The following is a 24,665-nucleotide window of genomic DNA, read 5'->3' as shown; positions in this document are numbered from 1 at the left end:
GTTACTAATATTTTTTTGTAACTGTGGATGTTTGTTTTGTTACCGGTCAATTTTTGAGAAGGTTCCATGATTTTCAGAGAAGAAGGTATATTCTTTCCTATTTGGGTGGAATATTCTATAGATGTCTGTTAAGTCCATTTGATTCATTACCTCCATTAATTCTCTTATTTCTCTGTTAGGCTTCTGTCTAATTGACCTGTCCACTGGTGAGAGAGGAGTGTTGAAGTCTCCTACTATTAGTGTGTGTGGTTTGATGACTGCCTTGAGTTTTAGCAATGTTTCTTTTACGTACATAGGTGCCTTTATATTAGGGGCATAAATATTCAGGATTGAGACTTCATCCTGATGAATTGTTCCTGTTATGAGTAGAAAATATCCCTCTCCATCTCTTTTGATTGATTTAAGTTTGAAGTCAACTTTGTTAGAAATTAGTATGTCCACACCTGCTTGTTTCTTAGGTCCATTTGATTGATAAGCCTTATCCCAGCCCTTTACTTTGAGTAGGTGCCTGTCTTTGTGGTTGAGGTGTGTTTCTTGTAAACAGCAGAATGTTGGATCCTGTTTTCATATCCAATCTCTTAGCCTGTGCCTTTTTATAGGTGAGTTGAGTCCATTGACATTAAGTGATATTAATGACCAGTGGTTGTTAACTCCGGTCACATTTTTAGTAGTAGAGTTTGTGTGTTTCCCTTCTTTGAGTTGTGCTGGTGAAGGGTCTCTAGATGTCTGAGTTATTGTGGTCATTGTTGGACTCCTTGGTTAGTGATTTTCATTCTATTACTTTCTGTAAGGCTGGATTTGTGGCTATGTATTGTTTAAATTTGTTTTTATCCTGGAAAATTTTGTTTTCTCCATTGATAGTGAACGAAAGCTTGGCTGGGTATAGTAGTCTGGGCTTGCATCCTTGGTCTCTTAGTTTCTGCAATACATCTATCCAGGACCTTCTGGCTTTCATGGTTTCCATAGAGAAGTCAGGTGTAAGTCTGATAGGTTTACCTTTATAAGTAACTTGGCCTTTTTCCATTGCAGCTCTTAATATTCTTTCTTTATTCTGTATGCTCTGTGTTTTGATTATTATATGGCGAGGGGATGTTTTTTGACCCAGCCTATTTGGTGTTCTGTATGCTTCTTGAACCTTCAAAGGAATATCTTTCTTTAGGTTTGGGAAAGTTTTCTTCTATAATTTTATTAAATATTTTCTGTACCGTTGAGCTGCGCTTCTTCCCCTTCTTCTACTCCTATTATTCTTAGGTTTGGTCTTTTTATTGTGTCCCATATTTCCTGAATGTTTTGTGATGAGAGATTGTTGGTCTTGCTGTTTTCTTTGATCAGTGTGTTTATTTTCTCTATGGTATCTTCAAAATCTGAGATTCTTTCTTCTATCTCTTGTATTCTGTTCGTTATGCTTGTTTCTGTAGTCTCTATTCGTTTACCTAGATTTTCCATGTCCAGTGGGCTCTCTGTTTGTGTTTTCTTTTTTGCCTCCATTTCAGTTTTCAAGTCTTGAACTGTTTCCATTATCTGTTTGATTGTTTTTCCTTGGTTTCCTAGGGTATCATTCACTGATTTATTTAATTCTTCAAACTTTCTGTTATACTTCTCATCCATTTCTATAAGGGCATTTTTTACATGCTGTTTAAGGGCGTCAATCACTTTCATAAAGTCAATTTTTTCTACTTCTTCTTGATTAAGGTGTTCATGTCCTCCTATTGTGAGGTCACTGGATTCTGGTGGTTTCATATTGTTTTTCAGATTGTTGGTTGAATTCTTGCATTGGTGCCTGCCCATCTCTTCCTCCGAATGCTCCCCTATGGATCTTCTTTTACAGGATCAGGTCTCCTTGCCTACTGATGTACCTTCCCAGTGATGGCACTCCCCAGTGATGGCTCTCCTGGTGCTCCAGTGATGGCTCTCCTGGTTCCGAGTTTAGATCTCCGTGCTGGTTGGGTAGTTCATAAACCAAAGTGCCTACCTTGCTTTGTGCTGGCAGGCTAGTGAAACAAAGGATCTCCCGCCTGCACGCTTGCCCTGAAGATTCGACCCCAGCACCCAGGCAAGCTAAGCTGGGTGGTGTTACATGCCTGAAGGGGGGGGCAAAAGGGAGGAGGGTTCTGGAGGCAAGCTGGGTGGGATAGGAAGAGAGAGGCAGTATGCGGGGAGTAGAGCCCCTGCAGGGAGCCCAGGAAGGTAGGGGGCGTGAGGAACTTCTGAGTTCCCTGTCCCGGCTGGTGCCACGGGTCAGAAACTCACCCCAATGATGGCTCTCCTGGTGCTGAGATCAGATCTCCATGCTGGTTGGGTAGTTCGTAAACAAAGTGCCTACCTTGCTTGGTGCACAGGTTATTGACACAAAGGAACTCTCGCCTGCCCGCTTGCCCTGAGGATTCGACCCCAGCGCCCAGACAGGCTGAGCTGGGTGGTGTTATGTGCCCAAAGAGGGAAGGCGGGCAGAGGGGAGGAGGGTTCTGAGTGCAACCTGGGTGGGATAGGAAGAGAGAGGCAGTATGCGGGGAGTAGAGCCCCTGCAGGTACCTCAGAGTTGTCTTAAAGTTCTATAATCTATAGAACATTCCACGCAAATACAAAAGAATATACCTTCTTCTCAACACCTCATGGAACCATTTCTAAAATTGATCACATACTCATCAACAAAGCAAACCTCCACAAACACCAAAAAATAGAGCAACCCATGAGTCTTATCAGATCACCATCGATTACAGTTAGAATTTAACAACAATACTAGTCTCAGAAAGCCTAAAAACTCATGAAAATTGAACAGTTAACTCCCTGAAATTTGTCTGGGTAAATAAAGAAAGATAGAAAGAAGAGAGAGAGAGAGAGAGAGAGAGAGAGAGAGAGAGAGAGAGAGAGAGAGAGAGAGAAGGAAGAAGAAGAAGAAGAAACAAAGAAATAAGGAAAGAAAGAAAATAAAAACTTTCTGGAATTCAATGAAAATGAAGGCACAATGTATGCAAACCAATGAGACACTATGAAAGCAGTGATAAGATGAAAGGTCAAAGCAACAAGTTCGAACACGAAAAAAATGGAGAAAGATCACATCAGTGACTTAACAGCACACCTGAAAGCTCTAGAACAAAAAGCAGCAGACTCATCTAAGAGAAGTAGAAGACAGTAAATAATCAAATTGAGGGCTGAAATAAACACTATAAAAACGAAGAAAACAATACAAAGAATCAATGCAACAAAGAGCTGGTTCTTTGATAAAATCAACAAGAGAGACAAACCCATGTCCAAACTAATCAAAAGGCAGAGAGAAAACATCCAAAACAACAAAATCAGAAATGAAAAAGATACATAACAAGAAATGCTGAAAAAATTTGGAGAATCATTAAAGCATACTACAAGAACTTGTACTCCAAAAAATTGAAAACCATAAAATTAAAGGACAATTTTCTAGATAAATACAATAAACCAAAATTAAATCAAGACAATGTAAGCAATTTAAACAGACCTATAAACTGCAAGGAAATAAAAGCTGTCAGCAAAAACCTCCCAACCACTCCCCTTCCCCCCCAAAAAAATAGAAAGAAAAGAAAAAGAAAAGAAAAACCCAGGGCTGGAAGGTTTTAGTGCAGAATTATACAAGAACTTTCAACAAGAGGTAATAACTATCCTCCACAAAGTGTTCCACATAATAAAAACAGAAGGAAAATTGCTAAACTTTTTATGAGGCTACAGTTACCCTGATATCAAAACCACACAAAGACTCAACTAAGAAAGAGAATGACAGACCAAACTCACTCATGAAAAAGTATTTGACAAAAAACAACACCCCTTCATGATAAAGGTCTTGTTTAAATCAGGAATAAAAAGAACATATCTAAATATAATAAAACGAATACACAAGTCAAGAGCCAACATCAAATTAAATGGGGAGAAACTCAAAGCAATTCCATTAAAATCAGGAACAAGACAAAGCTATCCACTCTCTCCACATCTCTTCAAGTACTTAAAGTTAAGGCTATGGAAAAAAGATAACAAAAGGAGATCAAGAGGATTCAAATTGGAAAGGAAGAAGTCAAACTTTTGTTATTTGCAGATGACATGATATTATATATAAAAGACCCATAAAAACCTACAAGAAAACTCCTACAGCTGATAAATACATTCAGTGATGTGGTAGGATCCAAGATCAAATCAAAAAATTCAGTAGCCCTCCTATATACAAATGATAAAATAGCCGAGAAAGATATCAGAGAAGCAACACCTTGTACAAACACCATGAATAGCACAAATATCTTGGGGTAACACTAACCAAAGAAGTGAACTTCCTATTTGACAAAAACTTTAATTCTTTGAAGAAATTGAAGAAGATACCAGAAAATGAGATCTCTCATATGTTTCAATTAGTTCAATTAACACAAAACATGGCAATCCTACCAAAATTAATCTATAGATTCAATGCAATCCCCATCAAAATCACAACACAATTTTTCACAGACCTTGAACCAAAAAAATAGTCAATTTCATATGGAAAAACAGAAATCCCAAAATAGCCAAAACAATCTTGTACAATAAAGGAACGTCCAGAGGCCTCACCATCCCTGAGATCAACCTCTATTACAGTGCTAAAATAATCAAAACAGCTTGGTACTGGCATAAAAACAGGGAGGTTGACCAATGGAATCAAATTGAAGACATGAATATTAATCCACACACTTATGAACACCTATTTTTTGACAAAGAAGCTAAAATTATACAATAGAATAAAGGAAGTATCTTCAACAAATGGTACTGGAATAAATGGATGTCAACAAATAAAAGAATGAAAATAGATCCGTATCTATCCCTTTGCACAAAACTCAAGTCCAAATGGATTAAAGACCTCAATATAAATCAATCCACACTGAACTGGATAGGAGAGAAAATGGAAAGTATCTTTCAAAGCATAGGCACAGAAGACCACTTCCTAAATATAACCCAAGTAGCAAAGACACTGAGAGAAACAATAAATCATGGGACCTCCTGAAACTGGGAAGCTTCTGTAAAACAGAGGACACAGTCAAGATGTCAAAAAGGCAGCATAATGAATAGGAAAAAATTATCACCAACCACACATCATACAGAGGACTGATCTTACACCTGTCAGAATGGCTAAGATACAACACACCAATGATAGCTTATACTGGAGAGGATGTAGAGAAAGGGGAACACTCATCCATTGATGGTGGGAATACAAATTTATACAAACACTTTGAAAATCAGTATGGTAGTTTCTCAGAAAATTGGGAATCAACTTATTTCAGGATCCAGCAATACCACTCTTGGGCATATACCCAAAAGATGCTCAGTCATACTACAAAGACATTTATTTGTTCCATTATGTTCATAGCAGCATTAATTGTAATAACCAGAATCTGGAAATAGCGTAGATATCCCTCAACTGAAGAATGGATCAAGAAAGTGTGGTACATTTCCACTTTAGAGTACTACTCAGCAGTAAAAATCAGTGACAACTTGCATTTTTCAGGCAAATGAATGGTACTAGAAGACACCATCCTGAGTGAGGTAACACAGACTAAAAAAGACAGATAAAGATTGGTATGTACTTACTCATAAGTGGATACTAGCTAAAAACAAAAGATATTGAGCCTATAGTTCACAATCATAGAGAAGCTAAGTAATAAGGTGAACCCTAAGACAAATGTTTATAGATTCATAATAGGCAAGATTGCCTGACACAATTGGCAGCTTGGACTTAGGAGGCAAAGGGAAGGTGGAAGAGAAAGAGGAGGAGAGAAAGAGAGGAGTAAAGAGAACGTGAGGGAATTGGATAGTTGAGATGGAGGAAGGACACAAATGTGAGCAAGGAATGAGATATCCTGATTGAGGGAATCCTTTTAAATCTAGAAAGAAACCTTACTCTATAGAAATTCCCAGGAATGCATAAGGATGCATTCCAGCTAAGACCCTAAGCAATAGAGGAGAGGGTTTCTGACCTCACCTTTCCCTATAGTTAGACTGATGAATATCTTAAATGTCCCCATAGAATCTTCATCCAGCAATGGATGGATACAGAGGCAGAGACCTCCATCAGAGCACTGGACTGAGCTCCCAAGGTCCAGTTGAAGAGTGGGAGGAGTGAGAATATAAATAAGGAGGTCAAGACCATGATGTATACACACACTGAAACAGTCTACCTGAGCTAATGGGATCTCATGAACTCCAGCCTGACTGGGAAGAAATAAACATAGGTCCAAAGAAGTCCCTCTGAGTGTAGTCCCTCCGGCTTGGCAGATTAGGGACCACTGGCAATGGAACCAGGATTTATCCCTCTGCCTGTATTGGCTTTTGGAGAACCTGTTGTCTTTGGATGGATACTTTTCTCAGCCTAGATATAGTAGGCAGAGCCTTGAACATTCTGCAAAGCAATGTGCCTTAGCCTCTCTATGGAGTGGATGGGGGATGTGGTGAGGGGGCAAGTGAAGGGAGTGGGAGGAAGGGAAGGAGTGGGAACTTGAACTGGAATGTACAGTGAAAAAAAGATAGTTTGTTTTATTTTTAAAAACAACTAAATAAAACAAATAAATTGTGACTGTTTTGTCTACATGTATATCAGTGTACCACGCTTACGTCTTGAAGAGCCCTGGAAATGAGTTAGGCAGTTATGGGTTGCTATGTGGGTGCTGGAACTAAGCACAGATCTTCTGCAAGAGCAGAAATTGCTCTTCACCACTTTGTAACTACAGTATGTATGCTAATATTACCAATGTAATCAATAAAATGACTATACTGTTTGTCTTTTTGCTCTATTTTTTTCTTCAGTGTATTGTGTAGACCTTAACAACCATGGAATTCCCCAAAAAATTGGCTGAGTAAAGGCCATCTGTGAATTCCTTTCTATTCCTGTGGATGGATTACCTCAATCCAGGTACACAAACCCCAGTTGAGACACCTAAGTAGTTTTGAACCCTACAGTTCCTGTCTTTGTTCCTTTCAAAGGTCCAGCTTTTCTGGTTGAAAGAGTGAAAGCCTAGCATTGAGAATGCACTGAAGAAACAGTGCAGTTGGAAGCTCAACCCTCACCACACCGCAGAGCAATAGTAAACACTATCCTGAGTAAGATAACACAGACCCAAAAAGATGAATATGAACCTTCATCCAGTGATGGTGGTGATAGAGACAGACCCACATCAGAGCAAGGGACGGAGCTCCCAAGGTCCAGTTGAAGAACAGAAGGAGGGAGAAAATAAGCAAGGAAGTCAGGAGCACGAGGGGTTGGTCCACCCACTGAGACAGTGTGACTGATCTAATTGGAGCTCCCGAAGGCCAACTGGACTGGAACTGAATGAGCATGTAATCAAACTGGATTCTCTGAATGTGTCTGACAATGGGGGCTGATTGAGAAGCCAATGATACTGGGATTTGTCTCTACTGCATCAACTGGCTTTTTGGGATTCTAGTCTGTTTGGATGCACACACTCCTAGGTTGGAGGAAGGGGGAGAGCCATGGACTTCACACGGGGCAGGGTACCCTGCTCTCCTTTAGGACTAGAGAGGGAGGGAGGGGGAAGTGGTGAAGCAGGAGGGAAATGGGAGGAGGTAGACATTTTGAATGGTAATATTTATAAAGCAATAAAAATTTAAAAAAGAAAAAGTTGTTGAATGTACAGTAGAGAGTCATGACCCTTTGGCATGGTACCTTGTTAGAAAAGTCAAAGTGCATCATTTTCCATTTGAAGCTACAAAAACACCACCTCCTGACACAGCATCATATGACTGAGCACACAAACGGGACTCCGATATCACCTCCTCTTTTCTGTTTAAATAAAAAAGTAGGTTTTAACTTTGACATAGTAAAATTACATATAACAACACAGGTATTAAGTAAGAATTATAGTTACAATATTTATATCTACTTTACCTTTTATCATAACTAAGGAAAACTATAATTATAACTATAAATTCTTTAACTCCAACAAAGACTCGAGAAGGATAAAATATTACCTAAGTGAACACGAAGTACATTCTAAGCAACATCCAAAACTCTAGAATTGATAGAGACATCTCGCTGCCTGCACAGTCACCCAAGTTCTTCTGTACCATTGGAAATTCCAATATTCAGCCCACAGGTCCATAGTATCCAGCAGACTTTCCCATGAAGCAGGAAATTTCAAAGACAGTCCACCTATACTTGCAGTTTGTCCATCACATTTTTCTGTGTCCTGCAGAATGTCTAGCAGACTCTTTCATGAAGCAAGAACCCTGAAGGATCATCTTCTTTACTTTAGGCAAGTTCAGCAGTCATTTCTTGGTGGATCCTTTATGTCCAGTTCATCTAATAATCTTCATAAGGAGTCTCTTTAATGCCCATATTCCTCTTGAAGTAGATTAGTGCTGCCAGGGGCAAAAGTGGCTCATTCTTGTGAAAAATCCTCTGTTTTTAAACAATTTTTTTATTGAAAAAAATTTCCACTTCCTCCCAGCCTCCATTTTCCCTCCCTCTCCTCCCACTCCTCTACCCCTCCCCCTACTCCTCTCCCCCTCCCTCTCCATTCTGAAGAGCAGTCAGGGTTCACTGCCCTGTGGAAAGTCCAAAGTCCTCCCTCCTCCATCCATGTCTAGGAAGGTGAGCATCCAAACAGGCTAGGTTCCTACAAAACCAGTTCATGCAGTAGGATCAAAACCCAGTGCCATTGTCCTTGGCTTCTCATCAGCCCTCATTGTCTGCCATTTTCAGAGAGTCTGGTTTTATCCCATGCTTTTTCAGTTTCAGTCCAGCTGGCCTTGGTGAGCTCCCAATAGATCAGCCCCACTGTCTCAGTGGGTGGGTGCACCCCTCGCGGTCCTGACTTCCTTGCTCACATTCTCCCTCCTTCTGCTCCTCATTGGGACCTTGGGAGCTCATTTCGGTGCTCCAATGTGGGTCTCTGTCTATATCTCCATCCATTGACAGATGAAGATTCTATGGTGATATGCAAGATTTTTATCAGTATGGCTATAGGATAGGGCCATTTCAGGTTCCCTATCCTCAGTTTCCCATGGAATTAACTGGGGACATCGCCCTCGGCAGCTGGGAGCCCCTCTGGGTTCAAGTCTCTTGCCAACCCTAAGATGGCTCCCTTAATTCAGATCAGTACTTCCCTGCTCCCATATCCACCCTTTCTTTATCTCAACCATCCCATTTCCCCAAGTTCCCCCCATCCTCCCCTTCTCACTTTTCTCTCCCCGTCTCCCCATACCCTCATCCCACCCTACCCCCAAGATCCCAATTTTTTGCCCAGCAATCTTGTCTACTTCCCATAGCCAGGAGGATAACTATATGTTTTTCTTTGGGTTCACCTTATTTAGCTTGTTTAGGATCACAAATTATAGACTCAATGTCCTTTATTTATGGCTAGAAAACAATTATGAGTGAGTACATCCCATGTTCATATTTTTGGGTCTGGGTTACCTCACTCAGGATAGTGTTTTCTATTTCCATCCATTTGCATGCAAAATTCAAGGTGTCATTGATTTTTACCACTGAATAGTACTCTAATATGTATATATTCCACACTTTCTTCATCCATTCTTCCTTTGAAGGACATCTAGGTTGTTTCCAGGCTCTGGCTATTACAAATAATGCTGCTATGAACATAGTTGAACAAATGCTTTTGTAATATGATAGGGCATCTCTTGGGTATATTCCCAAGAGTGGTATTCCTGGGTCCTGGGGTAGGTTAACCCCAAATTTCCTGAGAAACTGCCACACTGATTTCCAAAGTGGTTGCACAAGTTTGCGTTTCCAGCAGCAATGGATGAGGGTACTCTTTCCTCCACAACCTCTCCAGCATAGGCGATCATTGGTGTTTTTGATTTTCGTCATTCTGACAGGTGTAAGATGATTTTAAATGCCATATTCTGGAGGTTCCTGAACGATGTGAAGAATACCTATCTGACATATGTCTTTGTATATCTAGAAAATCTAACTAATATGACTATAAGTTTGACTACTATAAATGACTCTCTATTAACCAATACTTCTTAATTATACATTACATTTTTAAATGAGCTATACAAACACAATACCCTAATGAAAATCAGAAATATACATATACATAGCATAAAAATTGACCTTATATTTGTATCAATAAACCAAGATCCATACCAATGCAAATCACTATAGAATATACCCCTTTAAATGTGAAGAAACAATTATAAGCAATATTTGGGAATAGCAATAGGCTATATATTTTAGGAGTCTCTTGGACATGGTATGCATTTTTATATGTGGATTTGAGCTCTTATGTAATTGATAAGCAATCTACAATCTATATATAACAACAGAGGTTAGGAATATAATAGGGGAATAGAGAGAATGGGTGCAGTTCCTTACGAAAGGCATATAGATGATGCTGGATGGATGGATGGATGGATGGATGGATGGATGGATGGATGGATGGATGGATGGATGGATGGAGAGGGGAGTTGGAATGGAGCAATAGAATGGGGCTAGGGAAGAAAGAGTGGGGAAAGAATGGGAATGTGGAGGGAGACAACTAAAACTAAGGAACCCTTGAGGAGTTGTATGGGAATATACTACAGTATGAACTTACATATATTTCTGAAATTGAACTAAGTTAAATAACCAAATAACAGAAGAGACAGAGCCACCAGTGAACATAACTGTTGGCCAAATGGAGATTCTAGTACCAGGAACGGGTTATATTTATTTTAGTTGAACAAATGGGCATTAGAGGAGATTTCTGACCCGCCCTGTTCTACTGCCATTTAATCCCAAAGAAACACACAGAGGTCTACATGAATTATAAACTGATTGGCCTAATAGCTCAGACTTCTTATTAACTCTCATAACTTATAGTAGCCCATAATTCTTGTCTGTATTAGCCATGTAGCTTGGTACCGTTTTCAACAAAGCAGTCACAACTTGTCTGTTTTGTCGCTGGATTTTTCTGTGTCTGGGTGATAACTACACACTGCCTCTTATGTCTTCACAGAATTTTCCTGTTCTCCTTGCCCTGCTTCTACTTCCTGCCTGGTCAACCTGCTTCTACTTCCCGCCTGGCTACTGGCCATTCAGCATTTTATTAAACAAGTACAAGAAACAAATCTTTATAGAGGAAAACCATTGTCCCACAGCAAATGGACCCCATGGAAACCCCCCAAAACCCAGGATATCATCAAGAACATTTATTGATTACTCTCCACAAATTGGTGGTAAGGCCTTTTTGCTGAACAATCCAAACGCAAATCATTTAACATAGAAAAGTTGAGCTGGTGCCTATCTAGAACCTTCAACCCTATGATTTAGTGTTCATCATTCTGGAGGGTGCTCTACACACCAACCCAGCTACAAACTCTTCAAGATACAGTGCCCTGCCTGCCTCCAACATATCCTCTGCAATAGTGGCACAAAGCTTATATAAATAACCAACCAATATCTTATTTGATTTAAAGCATGAGATGAAATCCATACCTGAAACTGCATAGGTGGATAAAAACCTGAGATCAGATAGGCCAGAAGCCTAGGGGAAAACCAAATACAGCAGAATTTCTATATTCTGCTATAATTGCACAGCAATAAAATGACTCCATCATCACAGAAGCTTCCTCTGAGAGAACATGGGAACAAATATGGAGACTCACATGCAGATAATATGCAGACTGAGACCTCAAAACCCTCTGTTCTATGTGGGATATCTCCCTCAAATCTTGCCCCTCAGGACTCAGGGAACTCTGTGGAAGAGGAGGTGGAAAGAATGTCAGAGGCAGAGGGACTGTGGACACCAAGAAAAACAAGGTCTTTTCAGAAACTGCTCCAACAAAATCAGGTGAGGGATTTGGGGTAGGGCATGAAGATTAAGGAAATGTCAGACTGAAAGACATTGACACAGAAAACACAGGATAGATTTGGGAGACAGCCAGCTTACTCTGCACAGTCCCAAGTTTACTGCAGACTTTGCTTATATACAAAAGCAGAACAAAGTACAGCAGAGATGGTCAGTCAGTATCTAACCACAAGACCATTCCTGTCCTGTTATTAGAAGTGTCAAATTCTATCTTGATGTTCCTAAGGTTTGGCATCAGCAGTATTCTTTCTACTAGGTAGTGTGTCCTCTTCTGATGGGCAAAATGCTCTTTCCCATGGGCTTAATCAGAACTTTTTCATAGCCCTCAAGGAGGCTAGAACAAGCAGAGTAGCCAAGCTTGAACTCAAATGGCATTTTAAGTCCGAATTGACTCCAAATGAAAACTGAGTCACACGTGGGCTCCCACAACTTCTAAACACAGCACACCCACACACATATAAGTTCAGAGACTGTGGCAGCATGCACAGGCACTGCACAGGTCTGTACTACATGGGGTCCTAGAGCTGAGATAAGTGGACACAAGATCACAACCCTAATCTAAAAGCTATCTCCTCTTTATAGCCCGCTGCAAATGAAAAATTAGTTTTCTTCAAGGGAGGCTCACTAGGGAAATAAACCACTCTTAAGGCTAGTTCCCATGCCCTGTAGTAGATAATCAGCACAAAATAATCTAAATGGAATATTCACAGATCCTATACATCTATACTGTGACCTTTTTTTTTTCAGTTTTTATAAGATTCCTGTCTGTGCAAATGTGTGTTTCTGTGTCTGTATGTGTTTCTTGTGCTTTTTCTTATCTTTTTTTAGATTTTTTATTTTATATTATTTTCCATTCAAAAATTCATACTTTTCCCTGCCTCCCATTCCCCTCCCTTAAGAGAGAGCAGAGAACCTGCCCTGTTGAAGTCCAAAGCCCTTGCCCTACACCCAGGTCTAGGAAGCTTTGCATCCAAATAGACTAGGATCAGGAAAAGCCAGTACCTGCAGGAGAAACAAGTCTTAGTTCCTTTATCAATGGCTTTTCAGTCAGCCCCCATTGTCAGCCTCATTCAAAGAGTACAGTTGGATCACATGCTCATTCAGTCCCAGTCCAGCTGGATTTGATGAGCTCCCATTAGCATAAGCACACTGTCTCAGTGGGTGGACCAACCCCTAGTGGTCTGGACTTCCTTGCTCATCTTCTCCCTCCTTCTGCTCTTCAACTGGACCTTGCAAACTCATTCTGTTGCTCTGATGAGGATTTCTGTCTCCATCCATCGCCAGACGAAGGTTCTATGGTGATAATCGAGATATTCATCAGTGCGATAGTGGGCCAAGGCCAGTTCAGGCACACTCCTCACTGCTGCCCAAGGACCTAACTGAGGTCATCCCTGTGGACACCTGGGATTCTCCTAGAGCCAAGTCTCTTGTCAACCCTCAAATGGCTCCCTTAATGTACATATCTTCTTTTCTGCTCCTATATCCACCCTTCCTCCATCTCCACCATCCCACTTCCCCAAGCTCTCCCCAGTCCTTCCCTTCTCCATTCTCTCTCCCCCTCTTCTCTTCCCCCAATTTTGGGACCATTCCATGCTCCCAATTTTGCCCTGTGATCTTGTTTGCTTCCAATTTTCAGGAGGATCTATATATGTTTTTCTTAGTACTGAATGGGAGAAGATCTTCATCAACATTGCATCAGTCAAAGGTTTGATCTCCAAATGTCCTCATAAGCAAATGAACCCATCCAGAGAAGCAGTGTCAGAACACAACTGCCCAGTCAACAGACCACATCAGATTCATCAGCTGTATCAACTGTGCCCCTTTTGCTGAGTTTGGAAGTGCTGTGATCTACATGAAGTCAGCTGGAGACCCAGAAGAACAGTTCCATTCCAGGTCTGGAAGTCTGGAAAGTCGAGAAAGAGAATGGAGAAGGTTCTAGTCATAATTTAAAGATCTGCATGTAGAAGAACAAATAAAGTATGTTTAATCTAAGTCTGAGTCTAAAAATAGGAGAAGACCAATGTCCAAATTTGAATGTAAACAAAAAGTGCATTCTTTCTTTTTGTTCTCTGAACATCTCTAAGTATTCGATGAGTTCTATCAACATTAAGAAGAATAATCTGCTTTCTAACTTTTCTTATTTGGATGTTAGTCTCATCCTTATAGAAATTCAGAACAATATTTAAATAAATTATTAGGTACCCAATGTCCATTCAAATTGAAACATCAAATTAAACATCATAAGCATCCATGCTGTGTTGAGCACCATGATAATGTATAAGTCATTCTCTAAGCCCATAAATGAAAATTTTGGCAGAAACTTGCATAAAGATGAAGCAAATTCATACTTAGATTATCAGTTTCAGGAAAACAAAAAAATAAAAAATGGGGAAAAAAAGAACTCAAGAAACAGGACATTAATATTCTAATTAACCCAATTAAAAAATGGGGTACTGAAATGAACAGAGGATTCTCAACAGAAGAAGTTCCAATGGCCAAAAGACACTTAAGGTCATGCTCAACTTCCTTAGTGAACAGGAAAATGCAAATCAATACAACTTTGAGACACCATCTTACACCTGTCAGAATGGCTAAAATCAAAAACACCAAGGATAGCCTATGCTGAAGAGGATGTGGAGTAAGGGGAACACTCATCCATTGCTGGTTGGAATGCAAACTTGTGCAACCACTTTGGAAATTAGTGTGACAGTTTCTCAGGAAATTTGGGATGACCCGACCCCAGGATCCTGTAATACCACTCTTGGGAATATACCCAAGAGATGCCCTATCATATTACAAAAGCATTTGTTCAACTATGTTCATAGCAGCAATATTTGTAATAGCCAGAACCTGGAAACAAACTAGAAGCCCCTCAATGGAAGAATGGATAAAGAAAGTGTAGAGCATATAAACATTAGAGTACTACTCAGCAGTAAAAAACAATGACATCTTGAATTTTGCATGCAAATGCTGGAAATAGAAAACACTATCCTGAGTGAGGTAACCCAGATTCAAAAAGATGACTATAATATGTACTCACTCATGACTAGATTCAGGCCATAAATAAAGGACAATGAGACTATAATTCATGATCCTAGAGAAGCTAAATAAGAAGGTAAACCCAAAGAAAAACATATATATATATATATATATATATATATATATATATATATATCCTCCTGAATATTGGAAATAGACAAGATTGCCATGCATAAATTGGGAGCTTGGGGGTCAGGGTGGGGTGTGGGTAAGGGGAGATGGGGAAGGAAAGTGAGAAGGAGAGGATGGGGAGAGCTTGGGGAGAATGGGACGGTTGTGATGGAGGAAGGGTGGATATGGGAGCAGGGAAGTATATATCTTAATTAAGGGAGCCATTTTAGCATTGGCAAGAGACTTGACTCTAGAGGGGTTCCAAGGTGTCCAAGGAGATGTCCCCAGCTAGTTCCTTGGGCAGCTGAGGAGAGGGAGCCTGAAATGGCCCAGTCTTATAGCCATACTGATGAATATCTTGCATATCACCATAGAACCTTCATCTGGCGATGGATGGAGATAGAGACAGAGACCCACACAGGAGCGCTGGATTGGGCTCCCAAAGTTCAAATGAGGAGCAGAAGGAGGGGGGTACATGAGCCGGAAGTATGGACCGGGAGGGGTGCATCCACCCACTGAGACAGTGGGGCTGTTCTATTGGGAGCTCACCAAGGCCAGCTGGACTGAGACTGATGGAGCATGTGACCAAACTGGACTCTCTGAAGGTGGCAGACAATGAGGCCTAACTGAGAAGCCAAGGACAATGGCACTGGGCTTTGATTCTACCGCATGTACTGGCTTTGTGGGAGCCTAGTTTGTTGGATGCTCACCTTCCTAGACCTGATGGAGGGGGAGTACCTTGGTTTTCCCACAGGGCAGGGAACCCTGACTGCTCTTTAGACTGGAGAGGGATGGGAGGAGGAGTGGGGTGAGGGGGATGAGGAGTGGGTGGAGGTAGACATTTTTAATAAAAAATAATAAATACATAAAATAAAGTAAAAATTTTATAAGGGAAAAAAAGAAAAACCTAAAAAGTCAGTAACAGCTCCAGGTGGTGGTGGCACAAGCCTTTAATCCCAGCACTTAGGACTCAGAGGCAGGTAAATCTCTGTGACTTCAAGGCCTGCCTGGTCTACAAGAGCTAGTTCCAGGACAGGCTCCAAACTACAGTGAAACCCTGTCTTAAAAACCAAAAAGAAAGAAAGAAAGAGAGAGAGGGAGGGAGGGAGGGAGGGAGGGAGGGAGAGAGAGAGAGAGAGAGAGAGAGAGAGAGAGAGAGAGAGAGAGAAAAGAAAGGAAAGAAAGAAAGAAAGAAAGAAAGAAAGAAAGAAAGAAAGAAAGAAAGAAAGAAAGAAAGAAATCAGAATCACCAAGCAGCTTCATTTGAGTAGCCTCAGCATCAAGGGTACATTCATGATATAAAGTAAAAAGAAGAGAATAAGAAAATTCCTATAGAAATTTCAACTTATGGTGTATAATTAACTTAAAGGACTCTATACCACTGGCAGCAGAAATGTCCCAAGAATGTGTTTGTGATATAGACAAAATTGTATTTAAATATATGAAAAATCTTACTTTGCTACTTGGACTACTAAACAGTTAATGAAAAGTCTGTTTTTTAGATAAAAAATTATTGGTGCTACATGAACATCATTCCCTACAACCATCTGCACCTCCAGTTACAGGGATTTTAATGATCTCTTCAGACCTCCCTGGGAACCAAAAATTCACAAATGCACACAAGCTGGCACAACACTCTCCATATAAATTAAAATAAATGAATTTTAAAGAAAAAATACAATTTTTTACAAAATCTAGTGGTACTTTGACTGAATGTTTTTCAGTATATTGATTATTCTGTTATCAGAACTGATTTGTACCAAAGGAGTAACTGTGGGATAAACATTCATCACAAGCTTCTGAACACTCTGGATGACTGTGTCATACATCCATAATAAAAGTGCAGTGGATGAGATGATGAAGTCCACCCAATACATGACCACAAAGAAAGTCACCAGCAATAAGATGGTCTGGGTGGCCTTTTTCTCTGGGGATGCTCTCGGGCGGCTGAGGCTGTGAAGATACTTGTGTTGCCTCTGATGTCTGAACAAGATAAGCACGATGTATGCACTTGTGATCAGCATAACTCCTACAAGAAATATATCAATGGAGGTTGTCACTGTTAAATTCAGTGCCCTGATGATGTAGTTCGTGGGGAAGAGTGAGCAGGATTTAGTGACCTTCATCTGATTGGTCTTACTCACATTGGTAAATCCACCTACATAGAAGATCAGGTAGCTATACAATGACAAAGTGAGAGACCAAATATAGAAGAAAGCATAGATTATGTACTTCTTTAGCTTAAGTTTAAAGTTCGCCAAGAAAGAGGTACTGGGACTGATAGTGACAGCCTGGAACACACTCAGGAGGCAGGTGATGCAGATGGAGAGGCCTCTCATCACCCTGCTTATGTAAAACGCTGTCTTGCATTTGATGTCATTGTCAATGTTCAGTGACTCAAATATGTCTGTAACCCAAACAAATCCTCCAGTGATGAGTATTACTGTATGGGTGAAGGTCAGTTGACAAGAGATCAGGTCCATGGGCTTAAGTCTGTGACATAGGATTATGAAAGTGTAGAAAAGAAGAAGAAATATATTGGCAAGGACTCCAATTCCATTTTGGAAATAGAAGACATTGTTTAACACGGACATAACTGGGAAGCGTAATCATCCAGAAAGCATAGCGGAAGCATATTTTATATACCTAAAAAATAAGAGAGTATACATCAAACTTGTGACTTGTGTCAGTATGTCTATATAATCACTCTCCTTTACCTGCCCATTCTTGATTTATCTGTCACTTTACTTTTGTTGTTCCAGACTGAACATGGCCTATATTTCTATGTACCCTGCAGGTGATTGCTGTATACATAGCATATTGTGCATAACAAATGCATTGTCAGCTACGTCCTAAACAGAATGCGCACTTCGTGTTCCTGTATTTCATCAGGACCTCATGTCTTAGAAATCAAATCCTACTTATTTATATTGCTTTATTTTATAATTGAAACCTAAAACAGTCCCCTCTCCATTGTCTTCTACTTCACCACCATCCTGGCCATGGTTCTATTTTGCTTTCCTGGTATCTGTAGCTACTACAGGCTAGATATTCAAATCTGCAGATATGGAGCTATGAGACTCCAAAAGAGAAAACATGCCACAAAAAAAATATTATTTGCAATACATTGTGACAAGCATGAACTTTCCAAAGATGACCATGTAGTGATCCTGTTTTGGAATTTCTCCTTTCAAAGAGATCCTTTCCCGTGCAGTGGGAAACAAGGGCCTCAGGTTACCATGCATCATCAACACACAGGCAGTTTCCCTAATTTCAACGAACAGTCTTACCTTTGGTGTTTATGATAGTTATTTGTCCCAGTTACAGGTGTCATTATTTTATCAAATTAATATAATTCAGTACTTTATAAGTGGTTTTATGATAGAGAAATAAAAATCAAATACCTTGACACAGGTTCTTGTAAGTAAAGGTGTTCCCAATTGTATTTTTAAGTTCATTACTATACTCTACATAAACAAATTAATGCATGCATGCATGTATAGAAATGTTAGTGGGTGAGCTCACGTTAAAACCTCCCCATGGATGGGAAACCATATTGAAACCATATATCAAATGCTTTATATTTACATGACTATGTAAAAGGTTACTCTAGTAATTGAATAGGTTCATCCCAATTGCAAGAGACAAGAATCAGTTTCTCCATCCAACATATATCTACGTTTTAGAATCTCCAGGACAGGGAAAGGAGAGATGGCTCAGTGTTAAGAGCACAGTTGCTCTTGTGGAAAACCTGGGTTTGATTCTCCAGTAGAAACATGGTAGCTCATGACCATCTGTAACTAGTTCCAGGGACTCCATTGCGTTTTTCTGACTCAGGCAAGCAAGTGGTGCACAACATGCATGCAGGAAAAACACATATGTATATAAAATGAAATAAATAAATCTTAATAAATAAAAGTTACATAATAAAACCTCAATCAAGTGTTGATCGCCAAACTGTAAGAACTGAAGCCCAATTCTAACTTTAAAATTGCAAGTGGTCAACTCATACTTGTACCCAATTTTTATTAACTCTAGATCTATAAGTTATTAATATAGCAGTGTATTATAAGCCACATGAAAGAGGATAATAAAATAATATAAAAAAGTAATCTAAAAAGGTTTTCTTATCCCAAACTATGCACTTCAACTCTTTTGTAAATGTTTATAACATTCAAAAAATAAGATATCTTCTAGTTGATCAAGTGGCATTTTTCTCTTGGGTTCACTGGAGCTGAAACTGGACCAGAAGCCCATTGCTACCATGGCTACTAACTGACGTGTTAATGCATATATTCACTGAGAAGAGTCACTTGTTTTATAGGTTTTTTTTTTTTTTGCAATTCTGAGACCACTGTTAGTATTCTGCACTTTCTAGAAAAGCTTTCTAAAACTAAGAGACACATATCCTTGAGCTCTGAGGTTTTGTTTGTTGGTTCTTGCTTTTAAGACAGCACCAGAGTATACAGCTGATGCTGGCCTTGACCTTGCTATGAACCTGTGGATGTTCTCAATTTTATGCTCCTTCTGCTTCTTCCTCCTGAATGCTGGAGTTACTGGTGTGCACACCAATTCAAGATGTTGATTGTAGTTTAAATTCCAAATATTTATTAGATATTTTTATTTCATGTCTCTGACATTTACACAACAGAAGACCAAAAAGAATAATCCTAAGGTAATGTAACCAGGAAGGCATAGTATAGAAGAAAACACCAGAGAGAGAGTCTACAAAGTTCTGGAGTGCCAAGGAGATCTGGACCCTCTAGGGCACACTGTATACACACCTCAAAGTCTGCAAGAGTGTGAAGACTGGGGCTGCTCGGGCTGATATGAAAGCACTGGAGCACATTCAGAGCAGACCCTGAAGATGGCTGTTGGTTATTGCTACATCTGGATCTCCCAATAGTTTAAATTGCAATACTTAGCTGTAAGTAATAAAACCAAAAATGTGCCCATGAATACTCATAACATTGGGGACGTCACCATCATTAAATTGACCCAGACCAAAAGAACAAGCAGTCTGAAAGCAACTGTTGGAAGAAATATGCATCAAAAGCAAGTGTTGCTTCTTGCATAGCTCCATGTTCTTCCAAGAAAAATCACTTTACCCCTTCAATATTATAGCATTTAGTTTTAGAACAGTCCTGTTTATGAATTATTCTGTTATTTTTATTTTGCTTTGAGGATAAAATAATATAATGAACATACAAACATATTAGATCAAGTATCACTTTCATTTTGTTTTACTATAATTAGTGAGTAATGAACAAAATCAGTGTGCCTGCTCAGAGAGAACATAGAGTGATTGTGACTTCAGGTGACAAGATACATGGTGTCGGCTGATGCACTCTCCACTGTCATCAACATTAATAAGTCTTAGGGAATCTCAGAGAGATGAAGGCCTTAGCCACCCAAACTAGTTTCCATGAGGAGATCTTTATGAAATACACAATGCCAGCAGGAACAAATAGTGACTACTTATTACTAAGGTATTAATTCTTAGCTATTACACAGTACTCCTAAATAATTTCAATACATAAGCTATTCTTTGGAAATTGAATTTAGCACAAGTAAAACTGGAAGCACAAAGAAATAGACACATTATAACGATCTCACACTTACCAGCCAGGTCCCCTGCAAGGAAGCAGCAGCAGCAGTGTCACTGCAGAGCCTGTGGGGAAGTGGTCCGACTCAGAGGTTGATCACAATTCTCATAACGTAAGTGTGGGAAAGATATGAAAATGTTCACAGAAAATGTGTATGTGTGTGTGTAATATTATTGGGCTACTGAGACTAAGAACAGAGCAATAGCATAGTGCGCACAAGAGTACTAACATGAACAACTGTATAGCCCTTGAGTGAAAACCTGTGAGTTATATCATGTATATTCGTGTAATAAAATGAACTTTAAGGAAAATGGAGAGTGCATTTGTCCTCTGTTTTCTGTTCTCTTCATCAGAGATGTGGGCCCTGCCTAGTCTGCCCATACAGACGTTGAAAGTAAATTGCTCAAAACAAATGAATGTTCCATAATGCTTGCAAATGTAAACTCATTTTTCTTTTCTTCCTTCCTTCCTCCCTTCTTTCTTTTTTTCTTTCTTTTTTTCTTTTTGCAGGAGGTAAAAAAAATATTTACTTCACAAACTAGAAGTTACCGAAGCAGTCTGCATTTCCAGATTAGGGTAGTGCCTACAAGGAGGGACCCTGTTTCCCCAACACTTCCAGAAATGATTCTGCTGCGAACATGAAAACCTCTACCCAGCTCCCCCCATCTGAGTCCCCCATCACCTCTAAGAGCGCTGTGTGTGTGCAATCAGAGAACAGCTCTAGTTACAGCTGTGGGAACCCTGACTTCCATGGAGTTTCCAGAAAGGTGCTGAACAGGATAAATGACCTACAGCAGCTAGAACCCAATGTGAAAGTCTATTAAAAAACCTATTTCTCCAAAGCACATTGTCACAAGGGCATTATAGAAAACACAACCTACTGAATGCATTTACCAGATGAGGGCTCTGAGAGACAGGAGGGATGGTTAGCCTGGAGGAAGGCACTGTTCTGGAAGGAGAGAGACTAAGATGGAGAGTCTTTGCTCTTCTATTTCCAGACTACCACTCAGGAGCACATAGTGAGTTGCCTGCTCTCTGGAGGGGATGAAGTGAGAATGAACAGCTGAACCCTCTTAGCATCTTGAACTTCCCAACTGCCAGAAGGAGTTCAGAGTGATATCATGGCCCTGACTTTATTCCTGCATGTAGGTGGGTCTTTGTATATGTTCAGAGTGAATTCCATTTTTCTTGGCAGTAGTTAGCCTGTGTTACTTGGGAGGATGTTGGTGAGTTGAAGAAAAATGTCCTGCCACTGGCTCTTCTTTAAGGTTAGTGGTAGACACACATATTTTAATATTGTGTCCTATTCTAACGACTTGCATTTATATATGTGAAGTTTTCTTCCATTTCCATTCTCACACCAGATAAAGGTGTATGGCTTTAGGTTTCTTTCTGTGGTTTGCACACAGTCCATGTCAGGTATCTGTGTCACCTGTAAGGCTTCATCACATCCTTTTTGACATCCCTGCCCTGAAGCTTCTCATATGCCACACTCTGTTTCTGATCCTCCACCTCTCTCTCTTTGAAGATGTTGATTTTAAGCAGCATCTATAATGTGACTGTTTCATTTTCTTTTTAGTTGGTTTTATTGGTTAACTCATATCTCTAAATATTCACTTATGTGTTGTGACTCTATACTCATAACTTAATGACAGTTATTTGCTTTATTTTGTGCCATTTTATTGATAATTATATCATAGTTCTACATTATCCATTTTTTACTTTGATTTTGTTATATTTTTCTGTGTGTGAATGATGTGGGGTCTCATTCTGTAGGTCAAACTGATTTCAAGCTCAAAATGGTCCTGCCTTAGCCTTTAAATGCTGTGATGACATGCTGATACCAACAAACCTGCTTCACTTCCATTTAGTCTCTTGTACACATTAGTAAGTGACATTTAAGCAAGATAAAATGGACTTCTGATATTCAGCACCTAAAATAATTGACTTGGAATTTTGTGAATGTGTATTTTATAACTGTTAGAGATGTTTGTGATTTTGTCTTAAATTGATTTTATACTATTTGAGAATTGCAAATATTTTTCTCACTGCTAATGAAAATATTATATCAGTATCAGTGCACAAAGTTCAATTTAGAAAACTTAAAATATTAGAAATAAGTTTATTAAATTAACACATACAAGACTCTTACTGAAATTTCCTGTTTTACATTTTTGTAAGAATAACCTTACAAAGATTTAATAAATAAGAAAGGTGAGATTTCAGATACTTTTGAAATATGTAGAAAAGATCTGCTTCATTAGAAATCCATCAGTCATCTTTCACCCTGTTACCTTTTCCTGTCTCTATCCACACTTCTGCTTGGCCCTGTAGTCTTCCCAATATTCCCTTTCTAACATCACATACATTATATTCAGAGATCACAGTAAATGATCATAGTATATTCTTTTATGAATCATTACAGTCACGTTTTTATGTCAACAAGTATCAGATGTCCTTGCTTATGACCACAGTGTGGCTCAAAAATAAAATTCTTAGCAGAGAATGTTCTAGTCATTTATGGCAGAAAACCCTAACCCATTTCACCACCTACTTAGAGCTTATTATTAATGAATAGAAAAACACTCACCTGGCCGGGCCTTTGATGAACACCCACATAGAATGAGGTTCTAAGTTATAAGGAAAAAATGTCATCAGCTCATCTCCCTCTAGACTCATAATTTTCATATCATCTGGAACAAGGGAAGTTTCTGACATTGACATTGTTAGAAAGTGAAACCATCAAATGGGAAAGTAAACTTTTCGAATTCCAGGAAAACAGTGCAGTAGGAACACTGAGCTCTGGGTTTCCCATGTGAGAGCTCTTCTCCCCAGGCCATATCTGTCTGTGTAGATTAGATGCTCTCAGACCTTGTGAACAAAATCAAGCTAGTAGCATTTTTTTAAACAAAAGCAGACAAATATTTCAGATTCCCCCAAGGTATCCTTCCAGTTTCCAAAACTTTCCTGATAGTCATCATACTTCCTTTAGGGACTCATCTATAAAGGATTAACGCTTTCGTTAAAATTAAGAAACTGCCAACTCCTCCAAACACACTTAGGAAAAGTAATCTTTCTTACAGAGAGCACAGAGAGGAGGTGATGTAACAATACTATCAGCAAAAGCAGGCAGTGTGGCTATGGACGTAGATCAGCTGATAGACTGCATGCCAAGAAAGTACTTATCCCTGAGTTTGGAGCTCAGTGCCACATAATCCAACATTGTAATGGATACATACATATATATATTATATATATAATATGTAATATATATATTACACTTTGGAAATAGGTCATGAATTCAAAATTGTCTTCCATGGCCAGTTCAACGCTAGAGGGAGATCATGCTGCATTTCCCTGCGAGAACACTTCCTTCCTCTACAGTTTAGGCTTGAACCTCCAAGCTCCAGTTGTGGACTGTTCTTCTATTCCTACTACTTAAAAACCTGTAGTGAGTGTACTCATAAGATTGTTTATATCCTACACTCAGCAGTAAAAACCAATAGAGTCTTGTTTTTAACACATAACTGTCAATGTCCCCTTCTTGTAATTTACATAAAGTTTTATTTCAGCCCTAATTACAATTGTCACCTTGGTTACTTTCTTAATACAAATCCATCTGATTTTTAAAAGGTGACATTTGGGTGGACAAGATAGATCTGTGGGATAAAGGCATCTTGCACCAAATATCATCACTGGCATGCAATCCCAAGGACCCACATAGTAGAGAGAACTTCTACAAGTGGAACTCTGACCTCCACATACACAGTATGACATCAATGTGCACTTTAAGTAAACAGATAGTAAAAAAACAAAAAAGGTGAAATTTATTTTGTAAACCTACATATCGTCTTATAGGCTAACAGCTCTCAGAACACAGTGGAGAGAGGCTGAGGAAAGGGAAAGACTGTAGTAGGCATCATTCTTGAATTATTTTTGGATCACCAGCCTCCAAATAATGACATGGAGACTTCTTATCAATTATGAAAGTTTGGCCTTTAGCTTAGGCTTGTCCTCAACTAGCTCTTTTTGCCAAATTAACCTACTTTTGATAATCTACATGCTGACACATGGATTTGTGCCTTTCTTCAATTTG

At 39.4% G+C, this 24,665-nt stretch overlaps 1 protein-coding gene across 1 annotated transcript; it reads right to left on the bottom strand.

The window, feature by feature from the left end:
- Positions 1-16,657: 16,657 nt before the first annotated feature.
- Positions 16,658-24,034, bottom strand: LOC130874215 (putative vomeronasal receptor-like protein 4). Its single transcript, XM_057769192.1, has 2 exons — positions 24,016-24,034; positions 16,658-17,559 (listed from the first exon to the last, which is right to left on the bottom strand). The coding sequence occupies exons 1-2, from the start codon at positions 24,032-24,034 to the stop codon at positions 16,658-16,660; spliced, it is 921 nt and encodes a 306-aa protein (XP_057625175.1).
- Positions 24,035-24,665: the final 631 nt, after the last annotated feature.

The sequence above is a fragment of the Chionomys nivalis genome, chromosome 1 (assembly GCF_950005125.1).
Source record: "Chionomys nivalis chromosome 1, mChiNiv1.1, whole genome shotgun sequence".
Lineage (NCBI taxonomy): Eukaryota > Metazoa > Chordata > Mammalia > Rodentia > Cricetidae > Chionomys > Chionomys nivalis.
Note: the sequence above shows the minus strand (reverse complement) of the source record. Positions and strands in the feature narration are given on the sequence as shown.